This window comes from Bos mutus, chromosome 2, assembly GCF_027580195.1.
Source record: "Bos mutus isolate GX-2022 chromosome 2, NWIPB_WYAK_1.1, whole genome shotgun sequence".
Classification (NCBI taxonomy): Eukaryota; Metazoa; Chordata; class Mammalia; order Artiodactyla; family Bovidae; genus Bos; species Bos mutus.
The window spans coordinates 1,797,266-1,812,553 of NC_091618.1; the positions used below are offsets into that span (position 1 = coordinate 1,797,266).

Genomic DNA, 15,288 nt, shown 5'->3' on the forward strand with positions numbered 1-15,288 from the left:
CCAAAGAACTTTATCCAACCTCATGCAGCTAGGCAGGTGCAGAGCCCAGACCAGAACCGAGGTGCCCAGCTCCTGGCCCTGGTAGCTTCTGCCACCCTCATTCATACAGAGGATATTCCCGGAGAACCTACCACGTGGCCAGGCTCACCTCTAAGGAGCTTATCTGCTTCCCTGGGAAGGAAGACAAATGGGTACCAATGTAGCAAGATATGGATAGGGTCGGTGCTCCAGACAGACACAAGCCTGGGGAGGTAGAGAGGGACTCTGTCTGCACTGGGTGTGGGCAGTCAGGGCAGCCTGCCTGGCAGAGGCAGCACCTGAATGTGAAGCCTAAGGGCCACTAGTTACCTAGTGATTCTGGTCCATTGGACTCTCAAGCCACATCAGCTCTGAGTTAAGCCCTTGAATTATCCCACATAATCTTCTCAACTGTCTGACGGAGAGGGGTCATGAATGGGCAAAGCAACACTCGACTGCCAGGCTTTGAAAGAGGGCTAGAGGCTTGTCGTGGGAACAAGAAAGGACGAGTGGCCCAAGCCAAGGGAACAGGCTGGACAAAGAATCGCAGATGCAGGAAAACGTCCTTGGCATCTCTGTGTGCACCTGCGCAGGCCCCGAGCCCGAAGCTCAGCGCGGGGCACAGTGCACAGCAGGTGTGAATACCCGTGCTCAACATGGATTGCCTACGGCCCTGGCCTGGCCCTACGGGACCCCCAGTAACCAGGCTGTGCCCGGCCTCGCCTGAGCCACGGGGGCGGTGGGGACAGCCAGTGGGGCCCTGGCTGTCTCTGTGCCCAGCTTTTCAAACACAGAGTTACTCGCCCTTCAGAACCACTGTCAGTGTTAGTAAACTCCAGCTGCTAAAGTGTATTACACTGAACTAGCCAGAAACCTTTGCCGTTATTAATGGTTTATTGATTGCAGCCCATGGCTGATGAGAGTAGGTCTCCTCACCCCCAGGCCCCTCGGGGCCCTGCTATCTGCGGAAGGCCTTCTAGCCGGCATGCAGATCAATGCCACTCAAATCTGGAGAAAAAGGGGGTCTCCCAGCCACTTAATCCACTTTAGAACGATAACAGTGAAGGCACAGGCTCAGATGAGGCGCTGAGAAGAGGCGGATTGGTCCAGATCAAAGCTGAGTGGGAGCTGCTGAATCTGCAGACAGGAACGAGCATCTGCCTTTGTGGGGGGGAGGGGACGGGGGTACGGCATGGTTTGCAGCAGAGAGAGACTCACACCACGGCTTTCTGGAAGGTCTCGCTGTCCACTCATTTTGCAACTCTTGTCTGAGTACCTACCACGATGACAAGCATGGGGCAGGGCCTGGGACACACTGGCAAGCCAGCTAGTCGCAGACCTGGCCTTCATGGATTCTTACTGTGTGTGGTGGGGGAGGAGGATGCCTGTGAGTCACTAATGAAAGCCATTAAGTTACAATGTAGACAAGGACTGCTAAGGAGAAACCTCCAGAGACCTGCTGTAAGAGTTAGCTATTGCTACATAACAAGCAGCCCCAAATCCAGATGGTTTAAAGCACCAGCCATGTACTCTTGCTCAGGAGGCTAAGGGTTGGCCAGCTTTATTCCCAAGCGTGGCCTTGCCTGGACCAACTGAGGAAGTGGGACCTCCCTCCGCTTACTCTCAGCCTCCATCAGAGGTTTGTCCTCAGGACAGAGGCAGAGGATGGAGAGAGAGGGGTAGGTGGAGAGGGAGAGACAGAGATCATTCTTTTGAAACTTAAACTTGGAATTTGCACACCATCACTTTCACCACTATTAGCTGAAGCAAGTCATAAGGCCAAGAATGGGGAGATAGATTCCTCTTCTAGGTAGGAGGACTTCCCTGGTGGCTCAGGTCAAGTAAAGAATCTGTTTGCAATGTGGGAGACCTGGGTTCAATCCCTGGGTTGGGAAAACCCCCTGGAGGAGGGCATGGCAACCCACTCCAGTCTTCTTGCCTGGAGAATCCCATGGACAGAGGAGCCCGGTGGGCTTCAGTGAAGAAGACTCCACTTCTAGGTGGGAAGAGCTATGAAGGCATTTTGCAAGATACAGGGAGGCTGTTAATCCAGGTTATCACAGGAATCAGTCCTCCACGGCCACCTAGTCCAGGGGGCCACTCTCTAAGTAACTGTGACTTGGAGGTTGTGGCCAGAGGAAGAAGATGCACGATTGGCGGGAAAACAGACTGTGCAAGCAAAAGTACTAACTCAGAAAAGAAACCTGGCTCGACACACCGTGAGTGTCACCGATAATGGATCCTGCGTGGGCTTTGAAACGGAAAAGAGACATTAGTGGGAAAACTGGTGCAATTTGGGTAGAGTCTGGAGTTGAATAAATAACGCATTAATGCTGGTTCTTAGTCTGACAACTGTACTATGATCGTGTAGGAGTTAACAAAGCGGGACACGTGAGGGGTGTTAGGGAACTCTGTTCTCTGGGCAACTTTTCTGTAAATCTAAAATATTCCAAAATCAAAAGTTTGTTTTTAAAAAGGAGCTTGGCACCTGGGAGGGATGGAAGCAACACCAGTGTCCCTGGAGGAAGGAGGGCTGAGGCGTGGCGGGAACCAACTGTGCTGAGGCTTGCTGGCCCAGATAAGAGTCCTGGTCTTCACCTGAGGGGCAGAAAGAAGCCTTGGGAGGGCTTTAGGTAGGGCACCGCCATGAATCCCATTTGCATTTGAAAAGATCTGGGTTCTACCTGGAGAAGGATCAAGAAGGAGGTTAGCATGGCAGAGAAGCTGGTTAACTGTTCCTCCTGTATTTCAGGTGAGACAGAGGTTGACTCTGGAGATACAGGGAAGAGGATGCTTTAGGACGCGTCTAGGAGGTAGGACCACCTGACCTGCCTCCCGAGAAGCCTGTGTGCAGGTCAGGAAGCAACAGTCAGAACTGGACATGGACCAACAGACTGGTTCCAAATGGGAAAAGGAGTTCGTCAAGGCTGTATGTTGTCACCCTGCTTATTTAACTTCTATGCAGAGTACATCATGAGAAACGCTGGGCTGGAAGAAGCGCAAGCAAGGATCAAGATTGCCGGAAGAAATATCAATAACCTCAGATATGCAGATGACACCACCCTTATGGCAGAAAGTGAAGAGGAACTCAAAAGCCTCTTGATGAAAGTGAAAGAGCAGAGTGAAAAAATTGGCTTAAAGCTCAACATTCAGAAAACTAAGATCGTGGCATCTGGTCCCATCACTTCATGGGAAATAGATGGGGAAACAGTGGAAACAGTGTCAGACTTTAATTTTCTAGGCTCCAAAATCACTGCAGATGCTGATTGCAGCCATGAAATTAAAAGATGCTTACTCCTTGGAAGGAAAGTTATGAGCAACCTAGATAGCATATTAAAAAGCAGAGACATTACTTTGCCAACAAAGGTCCATCTAGTCAAGGCTATGGTTTTTCCTGTGGTCATGTATGGATGTGAGAGTTGGACTGTGAAGAAAGCTGAGTGCCGAGGAATTGATGCTTTTGAACTGTGGTGTTGGAGAAGACTCTTGAGAGTCCCTTGGACTGCAAGGAGATCCAACCAGTCCATTCTGAAGGAGATCAGCCCTGGGATTTCTTTGGAAGGAATGATGCTAAAGCTGAAACTCCAGTACTTTGGCCACCTCCTGCGAAGAGTTGACTCATTGGAAAAGACTCTGATGCTGGAAGGGATTGGGGGCAGGAGGAGAAGGGGACGACAGAGGATGAGATGGCTGGATGGCATCACTGACTCGATGGACGTGAGTCTGAGTGAACTCCGGGAGTTGGTGATGGACAGGGAGGCCTGGTGTGCTGCGATTCATGGGGTCGTAAAGAGTCGGACACGACTGAGCGACTGAACTGAACGGAACTGAAGAGGTAGAACATTCAGGACTTGGTCGCTGACGGTGTTTAGGGGAGCAGAGAAACAGGAGATACCAAGGATGGCACCTGGAGTATCACTTGGATCCCTGGTGGAAGGCAGGACCGCTCACGAAGCTAGGGGACTCGGCAGAAGGAGCATCCAAGGAATAGTCCCAGGCAAGCAGCTGCCCAGGCAGACGTCCCCAGCGCGGTCGGCTTTACGACCTGCGTGTGTCACCTGAACACAAGCGCCGTGGCTGCCCAAACACGCCGCCCATGTCCCTGCCTCAGCAATGCGCCTGCTGCACAGCCCACCTATGGGCCGTTGCCCGTGCGCTTCCACCCATGTGTCAGCTGGGTCCTTATTATTTTCTTACACCGCTTGGGTAGCTGCCAGCTCCGTGTGCCCCGAAGCCTGCGTCTTCACAGAGATGTCACCTGCACAGCGTCACCTACGCCTCAAGTGGCCTCTGTAACAGGCACTGTAAGCGTCACCTGAACACACCACTCTGGGGGTCTGCCACTGCCAGCCCTGCCCGGCAGAGAGGCGCTTTACTTTTTTCCAGGCTAGCTGAGTTACCAACAAAGAAAACAGTTCCCGGAGGAAAACAGTCCCCCGCTGTTTCTGCTGTCACCATGCTCTTTTCCTTCGAGACGGGAGACAGCATCTTCCCCACCAAGCTTCCCTGATGAAAAGCTCCCCATCCTTGAAGTCCTTTCGTGACAAGTCGGTAGACCAGGTTTCAGCCTCCGTGTATTCTGTGGAAATGCAGATGTTTGCTTATGCTAACGTGAGCTGGGCGGTGGGCAGCAAGGAGCCATGGTTAGATGGGTTGGCTTCCTTCGTGAGACCCCTGGATGGGGAGAGGCTGGGAGCCCAGGGGTGTGTGTGTGTGTGTGCGTGTGGGGGGGGCGGAGGTGTGGGTGGGGGACCGTGAGTCACAGGCCAAGGGGCTGGAAGACAAAGGTGGGGGTGGGGACAGCTGAAGAGAGAGGGGAAAGGCGTGGCCTCGGAAGCAGCCGGTGTAAGAGAGGCTGGCTGACCGAGAGCGACCTGAGCTGGCGCGGGGCTGGGTGTGAAGGCTGACTGAAGGACACGCCTTGGCACCAGCAGGGCTGGGACAGGCCTGCGGGCCTCGGAGCCTCCGCCCGCCCTTAGCCACCACCCTCTCGCCCCGCCAGGCCTCTGGTAGGACCGCAGGGCCAGCGTCACGGGTAGGGCCCTGTGCTTGGCACTTCCTGGGGTTCCCTGAGCATCAGCTTCTTCTTGGAGCTTTCTGCGGCTGCGTGAGAACCCCCAAGACGTGAGCGCAGAGACCTTCCTTCTGTCGTGGCCAGAACAGGCCCCTTGTTGGGTGCTCCATGAGGCCCAGAGAAGGCCGGAACTCGCTCCAGGACGCACGGGTTTCCCCGTCGCAGCTGCATGGCCTCTGAGCTCCAGGTCAAAGCTTCTCCCCTTCCGAGTGTCCAGATCTCACTTGCCAGAAGCCCCCTCTCCCCAACAGGCATCACAGCATCCAGGAACCACAGGCAGTGGCCCCTCGACCATCTCAATGCGGTGTTCCTGCTTCCAGAGGTCTTGAGGTCACATCGTCACATGTAATCTTCACTGCAGGCCACCCCTTCACCCTCCGGAGCCTAGGGCACAGGGCCTGGGTGCAATCGATGTTCCGTGAAGTTGCTCCCGCTCCCAGCAGGGTGCGGGTGTGCGCTGGTGGGTCCAGGAGCGTTGCTGAGAGAACGCTGGACGGTGGGGCTTTGGGGGTTGGTCTTCTCGGTGCTGTGACTTCCGGCCCCGGACGACGGGTTTCCATTCTGCTCCTCTGTGCCACCCACAGGCTGCCCGAGGTCCGCGTCTCCGACAACGGCCCCTACGAGTGCCACGTGGGCATCTACGACCGCGCCACCAGGGAGAAGGTGGTCCTGGCGTCAGGCAACATCTTCCTGAACGTCATGGGTGAGTGCGGGGCTGTGGGCCCTGGTGTCGCCGCGTGTGTGCACGTGTGCCTGAGTGCGTGTGTGTACACAGGCACGTGGAGGGGCTGGCCCGGGAACCACCTGCCCAGATGCCCGCCATACTGGCAGGAGACCCTCTTCTCGCCTCGGCTTGCCCTTGAGGGCCCGAGGCCGGCCGTGCCCAGGCGTGACCTGTAGCCTCCCAGGAACCTCTTCTCCTTCCAGCACTGACACCCGGGCCTTAGGGAGGCAGGGCTCAGCCTCATCCCTGGAGCCCCGTGGACTCGCAATTTGGCGGGCAAGAATTTTACCAGGAGACCACCCATGCACCCGGACTCGGTGCTTTGAAGAGGCTCTGATACATTGATTAGGATGAAAGAGGACCCGAAAGGGCTCTGGGACTTCCCGGGGGGCAGCAGCCTGCAGCGGCCTCTGGGCCTCAGTTTCCCCTTCTGTAAGATGGGAGTGAGATGCAGGCCAAGTGGGACATCATGGACCTCCCAGCTCCAGGCTCTGCGACCTGCTGAGGTCACAGGGAGGAGATGCTGAGCTGTGTGGACCCTTTTCCAGGTGGAAGCCAGGAGCCATGTTCCTGGAAACCCTGTGGGCAAAGTGCAATGGGGGGTGGACCCTCCCCAGCGGGGTGAGACTCCGGGAGCCTCTGGGGGGCACGGGAGGGGATTGAGACAGCACCTCAGCGAGGCTGCACACGCACTGCAGAGAGAATGTCCCCTCCGTGTGCTTCCCGAGGCCTTTCCCAGAGCACAGACACGTTGGCGGGCAGGTTAGAGAGCGTGCTAGACTGGACGTCGGCGTTCCTGGGTCTCCACCCTGCGTCTGTGCCTCCATCTCTCCATCTGTAAAATGTGGACAAGCGTACCAGCGCCTGTCTCTGGTGGGTGTGGCCCCATACCCCGCCTCAGTTTCCCAGCTTGTAAAACACAGCCTTCTCCCACGTGGTCTCAGAAGCCCCTGCCGCACTGGCGGTCTCGCCAGGCGCACTCCTGAGTTCTGGGTCAGCCCTGCGGCCAGGATTCTAGGCATGTGGTCTTGACTCCAGACTGTGTGTTCCCTGCTTTCCTCATCCAATGACATATATCAGGGAAACAAAGCTTGCTGTACTCGGGCCAGCAGTGAAAGCACAGAGGCCCCGTGGAAAGTGACTGCTTCTGGGAAACGGAAAACCTCCAAAGGCCCGACCTCCAGAGGGACGCCGAAGCCCGCAGAGTGGCAGACTGTGTATTCTGGCTTCCGGGGGTCGGGCCGTGCTGGGAGGGGCTACGCCAGGGAAGTCTCCCCTTTTGCAGTCACCCACCCACGGAACAGCTCCTGTGTACTTCAATAAGAAATGTTCTCAGCGTCTGGCCCCGAGCTGGTCACATCAAGGAAGCCAGTGAGGAATGAAACTCTTTGTCCGATCGAGGGGCTCCCAGTCTGACGAGGGCCATATTCTCAATTGTTTACTCATCAGATATTTGTTGGGAACCTACTATGTGCCAGGCAGTGGCCACACGCTTTCGGCAGGAAGCATCTTTGTCCTTGGGGAATGTGAATCTGTGCGTGCTGTGGTTTAGTCGCTAAGTCGCTGCATGAGGCAAGTCTAAAACATGAGCGTAGACAGGTAAGTGAGATGACTGTGGGCTCACTCTCAGTCGCTCAGTGTCTGACCCTTTAAACCCCCCTGGACTGTAGCCACCAGGCCCCTCCGTCCGTGGGATTTCCCAGGCTAGAATACCAGAGTGGGTTCTCATCTCCTTCTCCTGAGGAGCTCCCCGACCCAGGGATCAAATGTGCGTCTCCTGCACTGCGGGCGTGTTCTTTACCACTGAGCCACTGGGGCCACTTACGAGACAACTGTCGATAGTGATGAATATTGAGAAGAAAATCACGCAGGGTTATGGGGTCAAGAGTCACTACAAGTGGAGTGGTGGCTGGTTTAGAAAGGGGGCTCCTGGAGGCCATGCACTTAAGTGCTTTCCAGACCTCCCAGTCAACCCGAGGGGAGGAACTCGTTACCCCTGTCTCGCAGACACAGATATGGATAGGCACGAGAGAGCTAGCAACTTGCTTGAAGGCACACAGCGAGGATCACGAAGCCCTCCTGTGACATCAGGCCACTTCGTGCTGGGGTCAGAACCCAGGCCTCTTGACTCCCAGGCCAGCTGGGTTGCACAGATGGAGGCAGCGTAGGCGGTCCGGGTGTGGCCGTGTAGACGGTCCAGCTGAGGCAGTGTAGACAGTCCAGCTGAGGCAGCGAGACAGATGGAGGCAGTGTAGACAGTCCAGCTGAGGCGGTGTAGACAGTCTGGCTGAGGCGGTGAGACAGATGGAGGCAGGGTAGATGGTCCAGCTGAGACAGTGTAGACAGATGGAGGCAGTGTAGACAGATGGAGGCAGTGTAGATGGTTCAACTGAGGCAGTGTAGACGGTCCAGGAGGCACATGGTCTCACCAGCTCACCGAAGGATCCTGAGCCGGTTCCTGCCCCCCTGGGCCTGGTGCCCTTCTTTGCACAGTGAGGAAGTGGAGGGAGGTAGCCCTACACCTCCCCCGCCAGCTCCCACGGAGGCAGAGGTCTCAGGGCCCAGCCCGGGGTGCCCAGCTGGCCCGGCGGTGTGCTCCCAGCAGGCTCTGGGGGCAGAGGCTCTAAGCCTCTGGGCCTCTCCCAGGGCGGGTGGCGGTCAAAGCAGGGATGGGCAGACAGCTCTTGAGACCCCAGTTACCGAGCAGGAGGCTGAGCTACCAGGAGGGACCAGAGAGGGGCAGGCAAGAGATGCCACCCTCCCCACCCCAGTGCCCCAGGAAGGCTCTGACCCCTGGACATTCAGGGCATCCCAGGTGGGGCTGCCCTAGAATAGCCGCCTCCCCCATCTCGGTCCATCCTCTGACCGTCCTGCTCAGAGACCACCGTGCTTGTCGCCAGTCTCTCCAGCCCTGTTACCCCCGATGGGTCAGGCTCGCCGGTGCTCACTGTGCCCACAGGCCTGGATACCCTGTCCCACCCTGGCACGTGCCCGATGGTGGGTGACCCTCCTGCTTCATGCACGTTTTCTTACGGAATTCTAGGGACAGCTCTGGGAGCCGGGAGATGTTGTGACCCCTGTTATAAGAGGAGACGGAGGCTTAGGGAGGGAAAATGATTTATCTAGGGTTGTAACAGCCATCTGAGGCCAAAGCCCACAGTCTAAACTAGCGGTTCTCAAACTTGAATGAGCGTCAGAAGCACCTGGCAGGCTTATGAAGATACAGCCCCTGATTCAGCAGATCTGGGCAGGGCCTGGGGATCTGCATTCCTTACAGGCTCCCTGATGATATCAGTGCCAGGACCACATTCTAGAACCGCCGGCCTAAACCTCTAAGTCTTCCAAAAACACTCATTCTGTAATATCTCTGTTGGTATTATTATCTCTACATGTATCAGCAGCTACTCTTATTTATAGGCAAATATATTTCTCCTTCCTCCTCTGACTCTCACCTGCCCCCAGACACGGGAGAATGCCCCATCCCTTCCACATACAAGATAAGGACACGCGGGTTTGGATCTGAATCCCAGATCCACCAGGTGACCTCGGATTCATTGGCCTCCCTGGGCCTCAGTCTCTCCATCTGTAAAATGGGGGTAAGGATGCCTCCTTCCTAGAGTGATTGTGAGGTTTAAATCAGAAAAGGTTTGCAAATACCTAGCCCAGCCTGAGGTGGCCAGGAGGCTCAGTAGGTCTGATTTCACTGTCTTTATGCACACCATCTTGGCATGCCTGCTCTCAGACATGGATGTGGTTGCCTCCTCCTGGCCCCTGGTTTTAGCCCTGGCACAGAGAAGTCTCGTCCACTGTTTCTTATTCCAAAGAGCCTTAAGCCAGTCTGAGAAGTGAATGCTCACAGCTGTGTACACCGTGCTCCTTGGAAAGGGGGCCCAGGTCCTGGGAGTTAGGGCGGCCCACCCTGTCTATCCACCCTCCTGTGGGTCTGCCCGTCCTGGGAGGAGCCAGGACACTTCCCAACCTTGAAAAGGACAGCCACACCTCACCCTTGACCAGTTTGTCCCAATTCCACGGTACTTCCAGCGGAGCCTTTCTCCTGATTCTCACAACAGTCCCTAAGGGGTAGGGTTGCTGGTATCCCCAATTCCCAGATGAGACGACTGAGGCTCAGAGAGGAAAGACCCCACTGGTGGCTGCCCCAGCCCCGGAGTGGCTTGGCTTCTGAGGCTCACCAAGGTCCAGACTGGAGAGGGAAAGGCTGCAAGAGACCGAGGCGCTGAGTGTAGGGAGTGTAGAGCGTATCATCTCCTGTGACCCAGCGGCCGCATCAGACCACGAGTCAGAGCCTGCACTGTGCACGCTGCGTGGACCCAGGCGCAGAGAAGCGAGTGGCTTGCTCAGCCAAGACGGCGAGGATTCAATGACATAATTCAGAGTATAGAAGGTTCTGAGCCCCGGCACAGTCTGAGCGTTCCATAAACAGTACCTCTCTGCCAACTACTATACATAAAAGAGACACAGCAGCCCTCCTACTGCAGAGCACAGGGAGCTATGTTCAGCATCTTGCAATAAACCATAATGGGAAAGAGCATGAAACAGAATATGCACATACGCATCCATATATATACGTATGTGTATGTGCATCCACAGGAGCGGGTGTATGTGTGTGCGTAACTGATGCACTTCGCCGTACCCCAGAAATTAACACAACACAGTGATGTGTAAATCGAATCATTCCTTGGTTCCGTCCAAAGGTTAGGCCTCTGTGCTTTCACTGCAAGGGCCTGGGTTCAGTCCCGAGTTGAGGAACTAAGATCCAGGAGCTGTGCAGTGTGGCCAATAATAATAATTTCTTGAAAAACAGTGCGTGTGTGTGTGTGTGTTAGTTGCTCAGTCTGTCAGACTGTTTGCAATCCCATGGACTGTAGCCCACCAGGCTCCTCTGTCCGTGAAATTCTCCAGGCAAGAATCCTGGACTGGATTGCCATTTCCTTCTCCGGGGCTCCTGCAGAGGAAATGAGAATTAGACGCCTCAAGTCCAAGGGAGCCTCCCTGGACTCTCTCAGAGTAAATCGACTATACTTCAATATGCGTAAATACATAAATACATAAAAATAGTATCTGTCACCATAAATAGTGTTCATGTCAGTTGAAAATCAGGCACAGTTAGAAAGGTTTAAATTTTGTGTCCCCCTCCTCCCCCACGACTCTCTTCTTTAAACAGGCAGCTTTCAGAAATGAAAGCCGACTCACTGTTTTGACCCGTCCGTGGCACGACGTAGAAAGATCCCATTCTGTCACACGCATGGACACAGTGACCTCCGAGCAAGTGGAGGTCATTGGAAGCTGGGGTCTCCTTTCAGCCACCAGGGACCCTAAGGGCTGTGGCAGCCAACAGCAGGGCAAGACAGCTCCTGCCCCATTTGGGGGACCGTGAGCGGGGCACCAAGGCGCTGAGCAGCATCCACCCCTGCCTGCACGAGCCTCACAAGCCCAGAGCGGGTCCACGGGAGAGGCGGGCGTCCTGGTCTGCCACCACCAAGACGGCATCCGTCTGGAGCATTCTAACGAGCTGTTTCCAGAGGCCTCGGGGTGGAGATCAAAATGCACGCGCGGCTGTAATTTCACGCCTATAACACCCCCGCTCTGTGGAGGGGAAAGACATTTGGGAGCCCCATGGGCGACACCGAGGGTTCGCACTGCACACAGTCATTAAAATGTTTTTATCCGAGCCGCAGATAAATTGTAAGCCAATTTGAAAGTTGCGTGCTGGGCCCCGGGAACACATTATACACAGTCACGGAAGGCTCGACGAGGCTCTTCTTGGGGGTGTAGGTCATGCAGGGGAGCGTGTTCAGCCTGGGATGTTACAATCAATTAAATGTTGAAGGGCCCAGACACCCCCACCCGCCGAAGCAGAAGAGGCTGTTCTTGTGGTTCTGCCGCAAGACCGAGGCACAGGGCTTCTGGGCCGCCCTCCCCGGGCAGAGCTTCCTCCGTGGGGCCTCAAACCCAGAGCCAGGAATCAAGGCCCCCAGCAGGCAAGCCCTTTGTGCCCGTCCCTGTGCCCTGAGTATTGAAGCTACGGTTCATCGCGTGACTCTCACGAGTGCCTCTCAGAGCAGGTGTTGTCATCCCCATTCTACAGATGAGGAAAGGGAGGCTCTGGGAAGTTAACGGGCTCATCCACCTGAGTGCCAGAGCTGAGGCCCCCCCGCAGGCCTGCCCAAGACCACAGCTGAGGTTCCTAACAGCTTCTCTGAGCCGCTGACCTTGGCACAAGGACTGTTGGTGATGAAAGTGCCAAGCGAGCACAGGGAGTGAGGGGGCAGGGAGTGCAGAACAAAGAGCGAGTACCCTGCGGAGCCTGCCCCCCAGCTGGGAGCACCTTGCATTCAGAACCCAGTGTGGCTCTCGTTCGTTCAGGGGCCTGCAGGAGTGGGGGGCAGGGAAGAGCACGCCCATCAGTGCCCCCACCCTGCCCGCTTCTCCATTCCTGCACCCAAGCCCCTGAAGCCATTCTCCCATCCACGACTACCCAGGGCCCCTCACTACTCAGGCCCTCTGAACAGAGCACTGGACTTGGAGTCCAGCTGACCTGGGTCCAAATCCAGGTCAGCGTCCACGTGTGACATGGACAGTCCAGTACTGAACTTCCTGTCTGGTAAACACAATGCCAGAATGTCTTCTTTTGTTCAGATATACTCAGTTCAGTTCAGTTCAGTTGCTCAGTCGTGTCCAACTCTTTGCGATCCCACGGACTGCAACACGCCAGGCCTCCCTGTTCATCATCAACTCCCAGAGTTTACCCAAACTCATGTCCATTGAGTCGGTGATGCCATCCAACCATTACATCCTCTGTCATCCTCTTCTCCTCCCGCCTTCAATCTTTCCCAGCATCAGGGTCTTTTCTAATGAGTCAGCTCTTTGCATCAGGTGGACAAAGTATGGGAGTTTCAGCTTCAATATCAGTCCTTTCAATGAATATTCAGGATTAATTCCTTTAGGATGGACTGTTTGGATCTCCTTGCAGTCCAAGGGACTCTCAAGAGTCTTCTCCAACACCACAGTTCAAAAGCATCAATTTTTCGGTGCTCAGCTTTCTTCACAGTCCAACTCTCACATCCATACAGGACTACTGGAAAAACCATAGCTTTGATGAGATGGACCTTTGTTGGCAAAGTAATGTCTCTGCTTTTTAATATGCTGTCTAGGTTGGTCATAGCTTTTCTTCTAAGGAGTAAGCATCTTTCAAATTCATAGCTGCAATTACCATCTGCAGTGATTTTGGAGCCCAAGAAAATTAAAGTCTGTTACTGTTTCCACTCTTTCCCCATCTATTTGCCATGAAGTGATGGGACCAGATGCCAGGATCTTAGTTTTCTGAATGTTGAGTTTTAAGCCAATCTTTTCACTCTTGTCTTTCTCTTTCATCAAGAGGCCCTTTAGTTCTTCTTCTCTTTCTGCAATAAGGGTGGTGTCATCTGCATATCTGAGATTATTGATATTTCTCCCAGCAATCTTGATTCCAGCTTGTGCTTCATTCAGCCCAGCGTTTCTCATGATGTACTCTGCATATAAGTTAAATAATCAGGGTGACAATATACAGCCTTGACATACTCCTTTCCCTATTTGGAACCAGTCTGTTTTTCCATGTCCAGTTCTAACTATTGCTTCCTGACCTGCATATCGGTTTCTCTTTCAAAGATCATCTCTTTCAGAATTTTCCACACTTTGTTGTGATCCACACAGTCAAAGGCTTTGGCATAGTCAACAAAGCAGAAATAGATGTTTTTCTGGAACTCTCTTGCTTTTTCGATGGTCCAATGGATGTTGGCAATATGATCTCTGGTTCCTCTGCCTTTTCTAAATCCAGCTTGAACATCTGGAAGTTCACGGTTCACGTATTGCTGAAGCCTGGCTTGGAGAATTTTGAGCATTACTTTGTTAGCGTGTGAGATGAGTGCAACTGTGTGGTAGTTTGAGCATTCTTTGGCATTGCCTTTCTTTGGGATTGGAATGAAAACTGACCTTTTCCAGTCCTGGTATATTAGAAGGTGATTTGGCTGTGCATACAGACAGACATTTTAAATGTCAATTTTTCATTCATTCACTTATTTACTAAATATTTATTGACACCGGGTACATTCCAGGCGTTATCGGATGTATGGGAACTCCGCTTCCGTAGCTGGACAGACAAAATTCCAAGTCCTCCGGGAACAGACAGTGCAGGGAGGAAAGCAGACACGAGCAGTAGACAGCCAGGACTGCAATGTGTGAGAAGGCAGTCAAGCAAAGCAGAGGGAAGCGGGGCTGTTGTAAACAGAGTGAACAGCAAGGTCTCTCTGAGAAGCTGAGGAGATGACCCTCCGAGAAGGTGAGGCCTGAGCCGTGTGGATTTCATGCTTTCATGCGACCAATTCTACAACCACTTGCTTACTCAGCATCTCCCGGGTGCCAAGCATAGTTCTAGGAAATGAAGACACAGCTCGTGGAGGGAGGCAGTTCATGGCACAGATGCAGAAGCAGTTTGGGGACCTTGCTGAGTCCCCAGGGCTGCGGGTAACATATGATCCTGACCTGGGTGGCTCCAAAGAGCAAAAAATGTATCCTCTCGCAGTTCTGGAGGCTAGAAGTCCAAGATCAAGGTGTAGGCAGGGCTGTGCTCCCTCTGACAGCTCCAGGGAAGAGTCCTCGCTTGCCTCTTCCAGCTGCTGGTGGCTGCTGGCAATTCTCAGCATCCTTAGCTTGTGAACGCTTCGCTCCGGTGTCTGCCTCCATCCTCACCTGGCGTCTTCCCTCTGCACATCTGTGTCTCTGGGTGCCAACTTCCCTCGTCTTATAAGGACACACAGTGTTGTATGAAGAATCACCCTCATCTATCGTGACCTCGTTTTAACTTGGTTACATCTGCAAAGATCCTACTTTGAAATAAGGTCCCGTTCACAAGCCCCGGGCAGTAAGGACTACAGCACCTTTTGTGAAGAGGTGAAAGTGTTAGTTGCTCAGTTGTGTCCAGCTCTTTGTGACCCCATGGAGTAGAGCCTGCCAGGTTCCTCTGTCCATGGAACTCACTAGGCAAAAATACTGGAGTGGGTTGTTCTTTTCTCCAGGGGATCGTCCTGACCCAGGGATCTAACCAGGGTCTCCTGCATTGCAGGAGGACTCTTTACTGTCTGAGTCACCAGGGAAGCCTTATCTTTTTGGGGGGAGACACAGTTAAACCCACAACAGTAGCTGAGCCAGGAGGGGCAGAACAGCTTCACTTGTCTGATTTCAAAGCCCACACTCTGGGCTCCCAGCCACGTGAGGCACTGTTCACGGTGCGCTTGCTCACCTGCCGGGCACTGTGCTGAGCTTTTCACAAGTTAATTTACTGAACAGTCACGAAAGCTCTGGAAGGCAGGTGCCACCGCTTCCCTTTTGACAGGAGAAGAAGCTGAGAGGTTATACCACTCACCCAGGCTACCCGGCCCGGTAGTGCCAGCGCTGGGGTGAGTGCATCCCAGACTCT

At 54.2% G+C, this 15,288-nt stretch overlaps 1 protein-coding gene across 1 annotated transcript in view; it reads left to right on the forward strand.

The window, feature by feature from the left end:
• The window catches only part of IGSF21 (immunoglobin superfamily member 21), a 277,958-nt gene that overhangs the window by 226,589 nt on the left and 36,081 nt on the right, over positions 1-15,288 (forward strand). Inside the window, exon 4 of the mRNA XM_070379196.1 lies at positions 5,677-5,795. Within this exon, the coding sequence (XP_070235297.1) occupies positions 5,677-5,795 (119 nt within the window). The remainder of the gene's footprint in view (positions 1-5,676; positions 5,796-15,288) is intronic.